At 41.7% G+C, this 15,783-nt stretch overlaps 1 protein-coding gene across 1 annotated transcript; it reads left to right on the forward strand.

Annotated features, from left to right (window-relative positions):
* Nucleotides 1-1,961: 1,961 nt before the first annotated feature.
* LOC109883495 (tumor necrosis factor ligand superfamily member 14) lies at nt 1,962-7,333 on the forward strand. The gene is made up of 4 exons (XM_020475536.2): nt 1,962-2,662; nt 4,029-4,062; nt 4,843-4,929; nt 5,121-7,333. The coding sequence occupies exons 1-4, from the start codon at nt 2,462-2,464 to the stop codon at nt 5,513-5,515; spliced, it is 717 nt and encodes a 238-aa protein (XP_020331125.1). The 5' UTR covers nt 1,962-2,461; the 3' UTR covers nt 5,516-7,333.
* The last annotated feature ends 8,450 nt before the right edge of the window (nt 7,334-15,783 follow it).

Consider the following 15,783-nt stretch of genomic DNA (forward strand, 5'->3'; position numbering starts at 1 on the left):
CGTACCCTAGAGGGATTTTTTTTTTAAGTAAACATTGGCATTATATCACCCTTTTTTTACATGGTGGGGTCACATGGTGCCCTAACCTAACCTTAATCCTAATTTTAACCCTAACCTTAACCCCAAAACCTAACCTTAATCCTAACCCTAAACCTAAACCTAGCTCCTAACCCTAACTGTATCTCCTCATCTAATTCTAACATCAACCCCAACTAAACCCCTTAGAAATAGCATTTGACCTTGTGGGGACTAACAAAATGACCCCAGTTGGGCAAATGTTTGTTTGTTTACTATTCTATTCTGGTCCCCACAAGTATAGTTAAATGCGTACACACACACACACACACACACACACACACACACACACACACACACACACACACACACACACACACACACACACACACACACACACACACACACACACACTCTCACACACACAGAGAGATGCACACATGCAGTAAGCACTGACTGACGTAGGATGTCCATGGATGTTGAAAACTTGGTGAAATTTGGTCAGTCCATCTTGGTATTGATTTCAACATCAACAGAAGTTAATTTCCAGACAGACCTTGATTTGGCCCTGGTTCAGATTTGGTCCGCTCTGGACCACCCTTGATTTGGCCCAAACATGGACATCTATGATTTCTTAGGATTCGGTCAGCTCTGGACGGGCCTATGTTTGGTTCAGATTTCATCCTGTCTGGACTAACCACATTTTTATCAATGTCCGTAAAATATGTATTTTCAATGTCTGTAAAATACGTTTTTAACTTTCACTTAGAGCTGAAAATGAACGTGACTTCAACCTCCGTAATTATGTCTTTTCAACTTCTTTCCAAATCATTTTGCTCACTGGGCACTCATTTCATACAGTTCTTTTTAGCCAGAATTGTCCACTCAGTAACAATTTCCACAGTTTTCCAAGGAGTCCTGGATTCCATAGAATCAATAAAAACATACACATCACATAAAAGTTGTCTAGATAAAAACACACATACACATAAGCATACACAGCATACCCAGTAGTAAACATACACAAATATGTACACACCTACAGCATATGCCATGTACATACCATTTTTAAGGACAACTTGTTGTATGTTTTAGTTATATGACATACAGAATGTTTTTTTTAGAAGTGTGCATTATGGTCAGAGAGGTGGTAGGTGGTGCTATGACCAAGGGAAAGCTTTACATGGTTATTGCAATGTGCTCTTGTTAGTTTTGGACAAGGTTTACTCTTTGCCACCGATCTAAGATCAGATTTCTCCTGCCCCAGCCTGATCGCTAAGGGGGTTTGGAAAGGGTGTTGATCCTACATCTGAATATGATTTTGAATATAGGTTTAGTTGTAGATTCTTTTCACTAGTGGGTAATTGAAAAGTTAAAGAATTGAAAATGACTTTTAGAACACACCTTAGAGAGCATGCTGAAGCTATATATGGACACCCCTGCTGTGTACCTTTTATCCACTTCCTGACATAGTAAACCCCAATCCATCTCCAAGTGACAAGCAGAGATGCATTTTTCAAGTCTTTGGTATGGCTTGACCGGGGATCGAACTCCCAACCTTCCAATGTCAGGGAGGGCAAAGCATGATCTTGACAAAGCATGATCTTGACAAAGCATGATCTTGACAAAGCATGATCTTGACAAAGCATGATCTTGATAAAGCATGATCTTGACAAAGCATGTGGTAAAAAAAAGTACCATGAATAGTCTTAACAACACAAGAATAACAATACAATGAACCATATGTTGTTGTTTTTTACAAGAAGCTGCACTGTAAAGGATCATGAATATATTGGTCTTGTCATGATTTTATTGTTTTTGCTGGTAGATACTCATCATGAGAGTGGCTGAGAGTGAGTGAGAGGAAGTGTGAACAGAGCAACAAATGATTGCGAAACTCAATGTATGCTGTAGTAGGCTAGAGTAGGAGGGTGTATGTAGTGTAGTGGGGAGGTGATCATACTCAGTGCATGGCCACTCTATAAGATGCTCATTTGCATTTGCCTCACTCTTTCTGACTGATTGAAACGTAACACCAGAGGTAACCGTTCTCTCTCTGTCAAGATTTATTTTGGTTAAGACAAGTTTTGCTTTCTGTGACTGCTCTTTGGGGAGGTGGTCGTTTCTGTGACTGCTCTTTGGGGAGGTGGTCGTTTCTGTGACTGCTCTTTGGGGAGGTGGTCGTTTCTGTGAAGGATTTCCACATTTCTCATTTCTGGAGGTTTTCTTCCACTACTGTGTGTCTTGTCTTTTCTGCTGACAAGACGACCTGAGGAGTCATACTGTACAACCCACACTAGTGTTTGGTCTTGCTCTGGGAATAAAATCTCTCTGTGTCTCTCGTTGTGTGCTGGGACCCCTGGTGTGTGGACCTCGCTCAGGTACTACTTGACTACCTCTTGGAGGATCCTTTTTCAGTTCCTTATATTCTCTGATCGGAGAGATCATGGCTGAGGGTGGTGTCCCGTACCCCTCCGTGTTCATGGTGGATAGCCATGCAGCCTACCCACCGCTGCCCCCCAAACCGAGACCTCCTGGTCGGGGTGGTGTGGCCCAAAGCCTGCTGTTCTTGCTGGTTGGTCTGGCTTTGTGTGGCTTGGCCATAGAGGCCTGCTTCATCTACCACCTCTACTCCAAACAGGGATCTGTGAGTATTATCACCATGAGGTGGCTGTCTACCCGTCTCCATCTCTGTTCTGTCTCCCTCAACACCTGAGAGTCTCTCTTCACACATCTCTCTCTCACACATCTAGTAACAACTATGTATTCTTTCTACTGTGTCTACTGTGTGTCTACTTTCATCTCTAACTGTTTCATTTGACCCAATCTCTTGCTCTCAACCCCACAACGTGTACACTATTCTCAGAAACATCTTTCTTTCATTCCAAAATGAAAGTGAATACATTTCCAGTGTCATTAGATGATGTGTTCTTTCTCTCTCACAAATAATCTACAACCCATCTGCATCATCATATGGGAAATAATGACTTGATTTGATTTACTTCATAGTCGCAGTCGACAAGACTGAAATTATGCAGAATGCATAGTTACATTAAGACAATACTTTAAAAACCCAAGATACTACATTAAATTAATAAATCATTATTTAAAAAGTCACATTTTGTTATCCAATCTCTATGTATTTTGTACAATGTAGTAATTTACTGTTGGCTTTTTGCATTTGTTCCTTTCCTCCATTTTATTATGGCATTATCCTGGTTCAGAATAGAGTAATGTGTGGTGATATGTCACTTGGAATATTGGAACCCTGCTACAATTGGTTGTTTTGTTAGACTCTAATTGTGAAATAATTTTCCAAGTCTATAGGGAACAGAAACAAATATTAACTTCCGAGTTACCAGTGCATTATACACCACGATGTAGGTTTTTTGTTGTGTCAATTTTGCTTTACTTACAAACAGGTCTCATGACAACATAGTGAAGTTATGTCATGGTCAGCAGTTTCTGTCCAAAGTTTGAGTTGGGATTCCCCTTGATATACGCATTTAACAGTTTTATTAATTCTTGTACATTTGGCAACAGTTGAGATGGAGAAGTTTATCAGAATTGGCATCATTTCGGAGAATATGAATGTTCCGTGACGTACCTTGCTGGAGCAGGGGCCAGCATTCCGTGTTCCACAGAATTGGTTCGTTGGTCAGGTGTTTGTGGTTATGGTGACATCTTTTCCCCTGACCCAATCTGGTGGGAAGGGTGCAATGGTTTATTGCAAGAGGATAGAGCTAACCTAGTCTCGCTGCATGCACATGTACTGACGGGAAGACGGGGGTGGTCTGGGATGGGATGGGTGATCTACTTTGCTTAATTACCAGAAACCATAAGCAGTTCTGTTTATCTTTCCTGCGTATCATCTAATAAAATGTAAAGGTCACATTGCTGAAGGCCCAAAGAACCACTTAAATAGGAACAAATGAACATTCTCACACATGCCTGTACTGTATTACCACAAACCTCTCTGTTCACTATGATGAAATCTCTATTCTCAACTGCAGGTGGAGTCAGGGTCAGCTGGTATGAGTATCCAAGGTATGTCTGAGACTATATCTTCTTCTCTTGTTCAAACACTGTGACAAAATGACAAGGGACTCATTGTCACACCCTGACCTTAGAGCTTTTTATGTCTCTATTTTGGGTTTGGTCAGGGTGTGATTTGGGTGGGCATTCTATGTTCTATTTTCTATGTTTTTGTATTTCTTTGTTTTGGCCGGGTATGGTTCTCAATCAGGGACAGCTATCTATCGTTGTCTCTGATTGGGAACCATACTTAGGTAGCCCTTTTCCCTCCTTTCTGTGTGGGAAGTTGGCTTTGTTTATGGCACTATAGCTCTTAAGCGTCACGGTCGTTTTGTGTGGTTTATTGTTTTGTTGGCGTCATTTTAAATATTTTTATTTCTTAATTTTTTTATTTCACCTTTATTTAACCAGGTAGGCTAGTTGAGAACAAGTTCTCATTTACAACTGCGACCTGGCCAAGATAAAGCATAGCAGTGTGAACAGACAACAACACAAAGTTACACATGGAGTAAACAATAAACAAGTCAATAACACAGTAGAAAAAAAGAAAAAAGAGTCTATATACATTGTGTGCAAAAGGCATGAGGAGGTGCTCTTGTTCTCCATGGACTTTACAGTGTCCCAGATAAATAAAGGAAAAATGTACGCTCACCACCCTGCGCTTTGGTCCAGTTCTTTCGACGGCCGTGACACTCATCTCTGGTATTTTGTACACATTTGATAAATGCATTTCTGAATCATTCAATTTCTAAAATGCACATCACATCAACATTAACTTTGTTCCCAAAACAGACCAAGAGGACATTCCGAAGGAGGTTCCCCCAACTTCAAGACCAAACCCTATTGTGTTGCCTTCAAAACCTGTTGCACATCTGACAGGTAAGACCATTACCACCAGGCCATTTATACAACCCTTTATATTAATATTTGGTCATGACAGAAGAGGGTGAAATAGAAGTATGTAGTAGTACATCAGATAGTATGGTGTTTGAAATAGTACATGAAGATAAATTCAAATGAGCTCTTACGACAGAACTTTTCCCACATATTGACCTGTATTTGTTCTCCAGCTGGACCTCAAGCACCCCATGGAGATGGAGTCATGGTATGGAACATGCAGGCAGAACCAATCCTCCATGAAATGGAGTACAAAGATGGGAAGCTTGTCATCCAGAAGGAAGGCTACTACTACGTCTACTCTAAGATCTTCTTCAGTGAGGTCGATGTTGCGTTCACACACTCGGTCTGCAGAACTACTCCACGGTACCTTGGGAAGGACATTGAACTCCTTAAGTCCAGGAGATATCACCCCAAGTTTGGGAAAATGATGTCCACATCAAACAGCTACCTGGGAGGGGTGTTCCACCTCTTTGAAGATGACTCCATCTTTGTCAAAGTGAAAAATGTCACTCAAGTTCGGATACAACATTCCACAGAGAACGTGTTTGGTATCTATATGATATAATACGGGTTGATGATGAATATACTTTTTTTAGGTAGCTGGCTGATTATCATTGGTTTAAGGCATAATAATACTGTAGGCCAATTTACATGTAATATTGCTACGCAGGGCCTTCCCCTTCATTTTCTTTAAACAAATCCTTGCATCAAGATGCAATTCGATGCGTGGAAAATTTACTGTTGACGAAAAAGCCCCTTTATAATAAAGCCATAATAATGTTTGCCATACACTAGGCTACAGTTGAGCAGAGGCGTTTTTAGGATTTCCACAAATTGATTTTTTTTAGCAGGGTAAAAGAATCTGCCTTTGAAAAAAGGCATTTCATGCAGCTCTACGTCATTTACATGAAAGACATTGGTTGAATCGTTTTATTACCACACAACTGACTGAAATGGCTAGCTACTCTGACACTGACAAACTGAGATCAATCTGGCCTTGAATTCAAACAAACAATAGCCCAGGTCAATGAAGCGACACACAGATTGTACAATATTAGGAGGCAATATATATATACTGTATATCATAGTTTACAGTAGGTTACTAAATAAAATGTCGAGTGGAGGGCCTCCCGGGTGGCGCAGTGGTATAAGGCACTGTTTCGCAGTGCTAGCTCTGTCGCAGCCGGCAGCAACCGGGAGGCACATGGGGCGGCGCACAATTGGCCCAGCGTCGTCTGGGTTAGGGAGGGTTTGGCCGGTAGGGATATCCTTGTCTCATCGCGCACTAGCGACTCCTGTGACAGGCCGGGTGCAGTGCACACTGACCAGGTCGCTAGGTGTACAGTGTTTCCTCCGATACATTGGTGCGGCTGGATTCTGGGTTGGATGCGCGCTGTGTCAAGAAGCAATGCGGCTTGGTTGGGTTGTGTTTTGGAGGACGCATGGCTCTCGACCTTCGCCTCTCCCGAGTCCGTACGGGAGTTGCAGCGATGAGACAAGACAGTAACTACTACCAATTGGATACCACAAAATTGGGGTAAAAAAAAAAAATGTTGAGTGGCACACTGATTCACCTAATGATGAAGATGAAGCCATAGGCTTCTCACGATGGCAAGTTGTGGCAATAGCCTATCTCAAGATGAGCTACTTTGAAAAACAGTGCTGCTGTTAGCTAAAAATTGGGAGTTGTTATTAAGAAAAACGATGTATTGGTTCTAAAGACAGATTTGGTCAGGAGGTAACACATTATGTTGATAGTCTGCCCTCAAGAATAAGAACAAAAGAACTGCAAGAACATTACCTCTGTATGCTAGTGTTCAATGCATATTTTTATTCTTTATTCTCTTATATATTATTCTCTTTATTCTGTTATATTGACCTGATTAAAAATAATATATCCATAATAGTATAAGGAAATACATAATATAGATATAGGGAAAAATATTTAGATAATTCTAAATATTGACAAGTAGATATATTCTACGTTTTTGAAACAATTTAAGAATACCTGATATTCAGGTAAATTGCATGTAAACCACTGCAGAATGATAAGGTCAAATGTTGGACTATCCTTTTCCCTCTTTGTATACCCTCCATAAAATGACCAAGTAATTAACTCATTTCAGTACCCTCGACATGTTGTATTTCACCTTTTGGTGTTTTATATTTATTTAACATTTTATACAAATGTAAAGTAGTCATTGTCCTCCATATTCTGATAAACAGGACTTATCAACTTCCATATATAGTGAGAAATAAATGTTTTCTTCTTCTTGGACGCTAACGCTATGCAAGCAGTAGGTTATAGCTGTAACACATACTGGATATTTTGTATATTCTATCCTGCAAATGTTCAAATAAATAAATGTTTTTATCTTTCTTACGATTCTGTGTGAGCATTATTTTCTACTTTAATTGATCCACAAAAATATATGCATGCAGGCATGTAATCACAAACAGACATACAGAGTCATCATGTAACTAAAGGGCTTCTGTGCTGGAATAGAGTCTAGAGCGTGGCTTCAGTAGCAGCGGATGCTGCACCCACTCAGTTGCATTTTAGACAGTCAGCCTGCGACCACACGAGGTGAAAACCACTTCTCTTTTCACCGTCCCCCATCCCTACCTACCCCCTGCAATACAGTGAAGCATATAATCCCCCCTTATACAGTGTCTTTGCTCCATTTTACTGACATATAGGAATAATACCTCAGAGGTCTCAAATCAACGGTAACAGATAAGAGTAAGGTATGCGACCTGAGTATATGACAGTATGTGACCTGTGTTCGCATAGAGATTGTTATCTTGTTTCCCTGACCTGATTAACTTGTTTACTGGTGACAGAGGTGATAAGACTGCACTGTGCAGGTTTTAGAGCAATGCTAACCACATTTGCTCACAACTTTGATATTACTTCCCTACCAAAAGTATCTGACCTCAATGATTGAAAACACGTAACAAAATGCATTTCCAATATCTTTCCTAACCGGCTCTGCATTTCGTATTGGATGTGTGTATTCTGTTTCCATTCTGCAGGGCTCATTTGTAAAAGAGACCTGGATCTCAATATGAATCCCTGTTAAATTAAAAATGTATACCATGCAATCACATGCATTCACACTCACATTATACAAGTACTGTACCTACAGTACCAGTCAAAAGTTTGGACACACCTACTCATTCAAGGGTTTTTCTTAATAAAAAAAAACAAACTATTTTCTACATTGTAGAATAATAGTGAATACAACAAAACTATGAAAAAACAAATGTGGATTCAATTAGTGACCAAAAAAGTGATAAACAAATCAATTTGAGATTCTTCAAAGTAGCCACCCTTTGCCTTGATGACAGTTTTGCACACTCTTGGCATTCTTTCAACCAGCTTCACCTGGAATGCTTTTCCAACAGTCCAAACTCATCCCAAACCATCTCAATTGGGTTGAGGTTGGGTGATTGTGGAGGCCAGGTCATCTGACGCAGCACTCCATCACTCTCCTTCTTGGTCAAATAGCCCTTACACCCTGGAGGTGTGTTGGGTCATGGTATGATATGATAGTCCCATTAAGCGCAAACCAGATGGGATGGCGTATTGCTGCAGAATACTGTGGTATCCATGCAGGTTAAGTGTTCCTTGAATTCTAAATAAATGACAAACAGAGTCACCAGTAAAGCACCCCAAAACCATCACACCTCCTCCTCCATGCTTCACGGTAGGAACCACACATGCGGAGATCATCCGTTCACCTACTCTGTGTCTCACAAAGACACAGCAGTTGGAACAACAACTAAAAATCTCCAAAGGACAGATTTCCACCGGTCTAATGTCCATTGCACATGTTTCTTGGCCCAAGCAAGGCACTTCTTTTTATATGTGTGCTTTTTCTTTGTAGCAATTTGACGATTAAGGCCTGATTCACGCAGTCTCCTCTTAACAGTTGATGTTGAGATGTGTCTGTTACTTGAACTCTGTGATTCATTTATTTGGGCTGCAATCTGAGGTGCAGTTAATTGCAAGTTAATTGCACATTTCTGAGGCCGGTAACTCTAATGAACTTATCCTCTGCAGCAGAGGTAAGTCTGGGTCTTCCTCTCCTGTGTGGGTCCTCATGAAAGCCAGTTTCATCATAGTGCTTGATGTTTTTTGTGACTGCACTTGAAGAAACTTTCAAAGTTCTTGACATTTTAAGGATTGTCTTAAAGTAACTATTACAGACTACAAAGGGAAGCACAGCCGCGAGCTGCCCAGTGACACGAGCCTACCAGACAAGCTAAATTACTTCTGTGCTCGCTTCGAGGCAAGTAACACTGAAGCATGCATGAGAGCATCAGCTGTTCTGGAAGACTGTGTGATCACGCTCTCCGTACCCGATGTGAGTAAGACCTTAAAACAGGTCAACATTCACAAGGCCGCAGGGCCAGACGTATTACCAGTATGTGTACTCCGAGCATGCGCTGACTGACTGGCAAGTGTGACATTTTCATCCTGTCCCTGACTGAGTCTGTAATACTAACATGTTTCAAGCAGACCACCATAGTCCCTATGTCCAAGAACACTAAGGTAACCTGCGTAAATGACTACTGACCCGTAGCACTGAAGAGCTTTGAAAGGCTGGTCATGGCTCACATCAACACCATCATCCCAGAAACCCTAGACCCACTCCAATTTACATACCTCCCCAACAGATCCACAGATGATACAATCTCTATTACACTCAACACTGCCCTTTCCCACCTGGACAAAAGGAACACCTACATGAGAATGCTATTCATTGACTACAGCTCAGTGTTCAACACCATAGTGCCCACAAAGCTCATCACTAAGCTAAAGACCCTGGGACGAAACACCTCCCTCTGCAACTGGATCCTGGACTTCCTGACGAGCCGTCCCCAGGTGGTAAGGGTAGATAACAACACATCCGCCACGCTGATCCTCAACACGTGGGCCCCTCAGGGGTGCGTGCTCAGTCCCCTCCTGTACTCCCTGTTCACTCATGACTGCATGGCCAGGCACGACTCCAACACCATCATCAAGTTTGCCGATGACACAACAGTGGTAGGCCTGATCACCAACAACGATGAGACAGCCTATAGGGAGGAGGTCAGAGACCTGGCCGTGTGGTGCTAGGACAACAACCTCTCCCTCAATGTGATCAAGACAAAGGAGATGATTGTGGACTACAGGAAAATGAGGAATGAGCACGCCCCCATTCTCTTCGATAGAGCTGCAGTGGAGCAGGTTGAGAGCTTCAAGTTCCTTGGTATCCACATCACCAACAAACTATCATGGTCCAAACATACTAAGACAGTCGTGAAGAGTGCATGACAAAGCCTATTCCCCTCGGGAGACTGAAAAGATCCTCAAAAGGTTCTACAGCTGCACCATTAAGAGCATCCTGGTTGCATCATTGCCTGGTATGGCAACTGCTCGGCCTCCGAACTCAAGGCACTACAGAGAGTATTGCGTACGGCCCAGTACATCACTGGGGGTCAAGCTTCCTGCCATCCAGGACCTTTATACCAGGCGGTGTCAGAGGAAGGCCTTAAAAATTGTCAAAAACTCCAGCCACCCTAGTCATGGACTGTTCTCTCTGCTACCGCACGGCAAGCGGTACCGGAGCGCCAAGTCTAGGTCCAAAAAACTTCTTAACAGCTTCTACCCCTAAGCCATAAGACTCCTGAACAGCTAGTCAAAGGGCTACCCAGACCCCTCTTTTACGCTGCTGCTCATCTCTGTTTATTCTCTATGCATGGTCACTTTAACTCTACCTACATGTACATATTACCTCAATTACCTTGACTAACCGATGCCCGCGCACATTGACTCTGTACCAAAACCCCCTGTATATCGCCTCGGTATTGTTATTTTACTGCTGCTGTTTAATTATTTGTTACTTTTATCTATCTTTTTCTATCTTCCATCTTCTTCTTAAAACTTCTTAAAGCATTGTTGGTTTATGGCTTGTAAGTAAGCATTTCACTGTAAGGTCTACCTGTTGTATTCGGCGTATGTGACAAATAAAATTTGAGTTGACTGTCATTTCTCTTTGCTTATTTGAGCTGTTCTTGCCATAATATGGACTTGGTCTTTTACCAAATATAACAACTCTACCTTGTCACAACACAACTGACTGGCTCAAACACATTAAGAAGGGAATAAATTCCACAAATTCACTTTTAATAAGGCACACCTGTTAATTGAAATGCAATCCAGGTGACTACCTCATTAAGCTGGTTGAGAGAATTCCAAGAGTGTGCAAAGCTGTCATCAAGGCAAAGGGTGGCTACTTTGAAGAATCTCAAATCTAAAATATAGTTTGATTTGTTTAACACTTTTTTGGTTACTACATGATTCCATATGTGTTATTTCATAGTTTTGATGTCTTCACTATTATTCTACAATGTAGAAAATAGTAAAAATAAAGAAAAACCCTTGAATGAGTAGGTGTGTTCAAACTTTTGACTGGTACTGTATGTGTTCATACAATCACTCATTCACACACACTCACACTCTCTAGTGTAGCTTTTTTTGTAGTCCTGAGAACATCTTTGTGTCTTTGTCTTGCTCTTTCCTCTCACCTCTGTCCTATTCTAAGAAGCAGCTCTTTGAGGTCTCCCCCGGTGCAGGCGTGTGTTGTATATTATAGTAAACTGAAGAGGAAGTGGAGGTGGGGGTTCTGGGTGCTGGCTGGGGGCGATGTATGCAGCTCAGTATTTCTGTTGTTTCGCTGATTCATGGCCTTTCTCTCTCTGGAAGTTTCCAACCCATGTACTGGGGACAAGTACATTTACGAACCAAGTAGGGTGCGTGTGAAGGAGTTTAGATGAGCAGCTAATATGATATTGAACCCATCCCCCTCAGTAATCATCTCTACAATGATCCAAATGTTTGTTTAATCAAACATACTTGTGACACTGTTCCGGTATGAACTTGGCTGGTGTTTCTACGGGTCGAATTTCAATCATAAGAATGTGTAATTCTGTGAACATAAAGTCCCAAATGGCATCACATTCCCTATATAGTGCACTACTTTTGACCATAGGGCTCTGGTCAAAAATAGTGCACTATATATAGGAAATAGGGTGTGATTTGGGACACATGTTGACTTAGGCCTTAGATTAAAACAGCATGTTGAGACATGTCATAATTTTACAGTGTACCACTGTGTCCATACTTGAGTCATCACCACATCTTCAACCTTCAGTGGTCTAACCATGCCCTGTAACTCTGTGGTAGAGATGGAAAGACAGAGATGACTGTATGAGATGCAGTTGGATTTTCCAGTTCTTACTGTTCTTGACTACTTATCCTGTCCTTAATGGCTCAGCTAAGCATGTTGAAAATGTAGGCCTGTAGCAGCCATTTCATTTGAAGTCATCAACCAACCATGAAGTGGAACATTTATGAAGGAATATCTATACAATAGGCCTATAGCAGTTTGAAGAGGAAAATGTTCACATTTGTCTGTTAGTTTTATGGATCATGTGTTTCCTACAACCTTTGGAAATACCTGGGTTGAGAAAGGTCTTGGTTTGAGTAATGTCAGTGAGAAATGTTGTGAGACCCCAGAGAATAAATGTGGTCCCACTTAAAAGCTAAACACTGCTCCCTGGTGTCTCCTTCAAATACAACAGCATCTTATTCTATATGGAACCAAACAGAGACTGGATCGTTGTATCCATATTCCATTTGAGTTAATATGTACAGTAAAATTCTGCGCTGTACTGTTTGGGCTGACCCAACTTTGAACATTTGACTTGAAACTACAGGTGTCTGTCAATAGGACGTTGGACCACCACGAGCTGCTAAAGCCGCCAGAACAGCTTCAATGTGCCGAGGCATAGGTTCTACAAGTGTCTGAAACTCTGTTGGAGGGATGCCACACCATTCTTCCACAAGAAATTCCATCATTTGGTGTTTTGGTGTTGTTTTATTTCCTCACTTACCTATTGTTCACCTAATACCTTTTTTGCACTATTGGTTAGAGCCTGTAAGTAAGCATTTCACTGTACCTGTTGTATTCGGAGCATGTGACAAATACACTTTTTTTTGATGGTGGTGGTGGTGGAAAACGCTTTCTCAGGCACTGCTCCAGAATCTCCATAAGGGTTCAATTGGATTGAGATCTGGTGACTGACACACACACACACACACACACACACACACACACACACACACACACACACACACACACACACACACACACACACACACACACACACACACACACACACACACACACACACACACACACACACACACACACACACACACACACACACACACACTTTAAACCCCCATATGTACTTTAGGACCCCTCTTTCAAAGTCACTGAGATCTCTTCTTCTAGCCATGGTAGCCAAAAATAATGGGCAACTGAACATTTTATACATGACCCTAAGCATGATGGGATGTTTTAATTGCTTACCTAACTCAGGATCCACCTGTGTGGAAGCACCTGCTTTCAATATATGTTGTATCCCTCATTTACTCCAGTGTTTCCTTTATTTTGTCAGTTACCTATACATGCCATGATGAATGTGTTCCACACTGTTAGATATATATGTGAGTATCATTTCACAGTTGGGTTGCATGATTTCATATGCTCTCTCCAGAAACATTGTCACGCGAACTATGAATTCTGGATAATCATATTTGTATGTTTCAATATAATTTTCCATTGACTGGGAGAGACAGAGCGTTAGAAAGAAAGAGCGTTAGAAAGGAAAGAGAGAGAGAAAGAGAGAGAGAAAGAGAGAGAGAGGAAACTGTCATGATGACGTCTTAGTGCGAGGAAATAAGAAGCAGAGGCAACGCGGACAGCATCCGTACTGAAACACACAAAACACTCTCTCTCTCGTGTGGACTTGCCCATACCTCCTGTCTTTAACCTCACATCTGGCAATGGAAAGTCATCACATTAAGAAACGTGGTTGAGGCTTCCTCATGAAACCTCTCCAAGGAGTGGGTGGACGCAAGTCTCTGATCTCTGTTCACGTGGGACAGCATTCTGGATAAACTCAGAGCGTAATCGGAATCTGTGGTTTTAACAGCTAATGTTACAATGATTAGAAAGATGTAAGGTTATCGTTGAAATGGAGAAAACAAAAAAAATGAAAACCCCAACGACTGGAAAAAATGTGTGTTGTGTCTGGGTTGTGATGAGTCATGCTGTGCTACACAACACTTTCTCTCCCTCCTGCAAGGATATAAGTAGATAATATCACTGATTTGATGTGTTGTGTGATACCTCTGTGACAGTTTACAATATAAGCCAATATAAGATCTTCTTTACTTAGCTCTCAGCCTCTGGAGGGTTTGTTCCTCGACAGCATAGTTAAAGGGAGGGCCCTTGAATGTATTATTCAACCAACGTGTGGGGGACACACACTGTAAGGACCTCCTACATTCACTTGATGTCTGGGGTCTCATGGTTCAGTAAGTCACACAACTATACAGATGTAGGATCTTAATTTGAGCCAGATGGTTACAGCAGGAAAATAATCCATTAGCACCAGGAAATGTGAATTATTATGTGTATTATAATTGATGGACATTTTTGTAGGGGTACAGTGCATTCGGAAAGTATTCAGACCCCTTGACTTTTTTCATATTTTGTTACGTTACAACCTTATTCTAAAATGGATTAAATCAAATGTTTTTTTCTCATTAATCTACACACAATACCCCATAATGACAAAGCTAAAAAGGGTTTTTAGAAATTTCAGCAAATGTATTAATAAATCAGAAATACCTTATTTACATAAGTATTCAGACCCTTTGCTATGAGACTCTCATCATTCTTCAATGGAAGAAGTTTGGAACCACCAAGCCTCATCCTAGAGCTAGGCTCCAGACCAAACTGAGCAATCGGGGGAGAAGGACCTTCTTCAGGGAGGTGACCAAGAACCCAATGGTCACCCTGACAGAGCTCAAGAGTTCCACTGTGGAGATAGGAGAACCTTCCAGAAGGACAACCATCTCTGCAGCACTCCACCAATCAGGTCTTTATGGTAGAGTGGCCAGACGGAAGCCAATCCCCAGTAAAAGGCACATGACAGCCCACTTGGAGTTTGCCAAAGGGCACCTAATGACTCTTAGACCATGAGAAACAAGAGTGTCTGGTCTGATGAAACCAAGATTTAACTATTTGGCCTGAATGCCAAGCGTTACATCTGGAGGAAACCTGGCACCATCCCTACGGTGAAGCATGGTGGTGGCAGCATCATGCTGTGGGGATGTTTTTCAGTGGCAGGCACTGGCAAACTAGTCAGGATCGAGGGAAAGACGAACAGAGCAAAGTATAAAGAGATTCATGATGAAAACCTGCTCCAGAGCACTCAGGACCTCAGACTGGGACGAAGGTTCACCTTCCAACAGGACAATGACTCTAAGCACACAGCCAAGACAACGCAGGAGTGGCTTCTGACAAGTCTCTGAATGTACTTGAGTGGCCCAGCCAGAGCTTGTACTTGAATCCGATCGAACGTCTCTGGAGAGACCTGAAAATAGCTGTGCATCGATGCTCTCCATCCAACCTGACAGAGCTTGAGAGGATCTGCAGAGAAGAATAAGATAAACTCCCCAAATACAGGTGTGCCAAGCTTGTACCATCATACCCAAGAAGACTCGAGGCTGTAATCGCTGCCAAAGGTGCTTCAACAAAGTACTGAGTAAAGGGTCTGAATACTTATGTAAATGTGATATTTCCATTTTTTTTATTTTATATACATTTGCAAACATTTCTAAAAGCCTGTTTTTGCTTTCTCATTATGGGGTATTGTTTGTAGATGTCACGGTCGTGATAATGGACGGACCAAGGCGCAGCGTGTGTT

This window comes from Oncorhynchus kisutch, linkage group LG10 (assembly GCF_002021735.2).
Source record: "Oncorhynchus kisutch isolate 150728-3 linkage group LG10, Okis_V2, whole genome shotgun sequence".
Classification (NCBI taxonomy): Eukaryota; Metazoa; Chordata; class Actinopteri; order Salmoniformes; family Salmonidae; genus Oncorhynchus; species Oncorhynchus kisutch.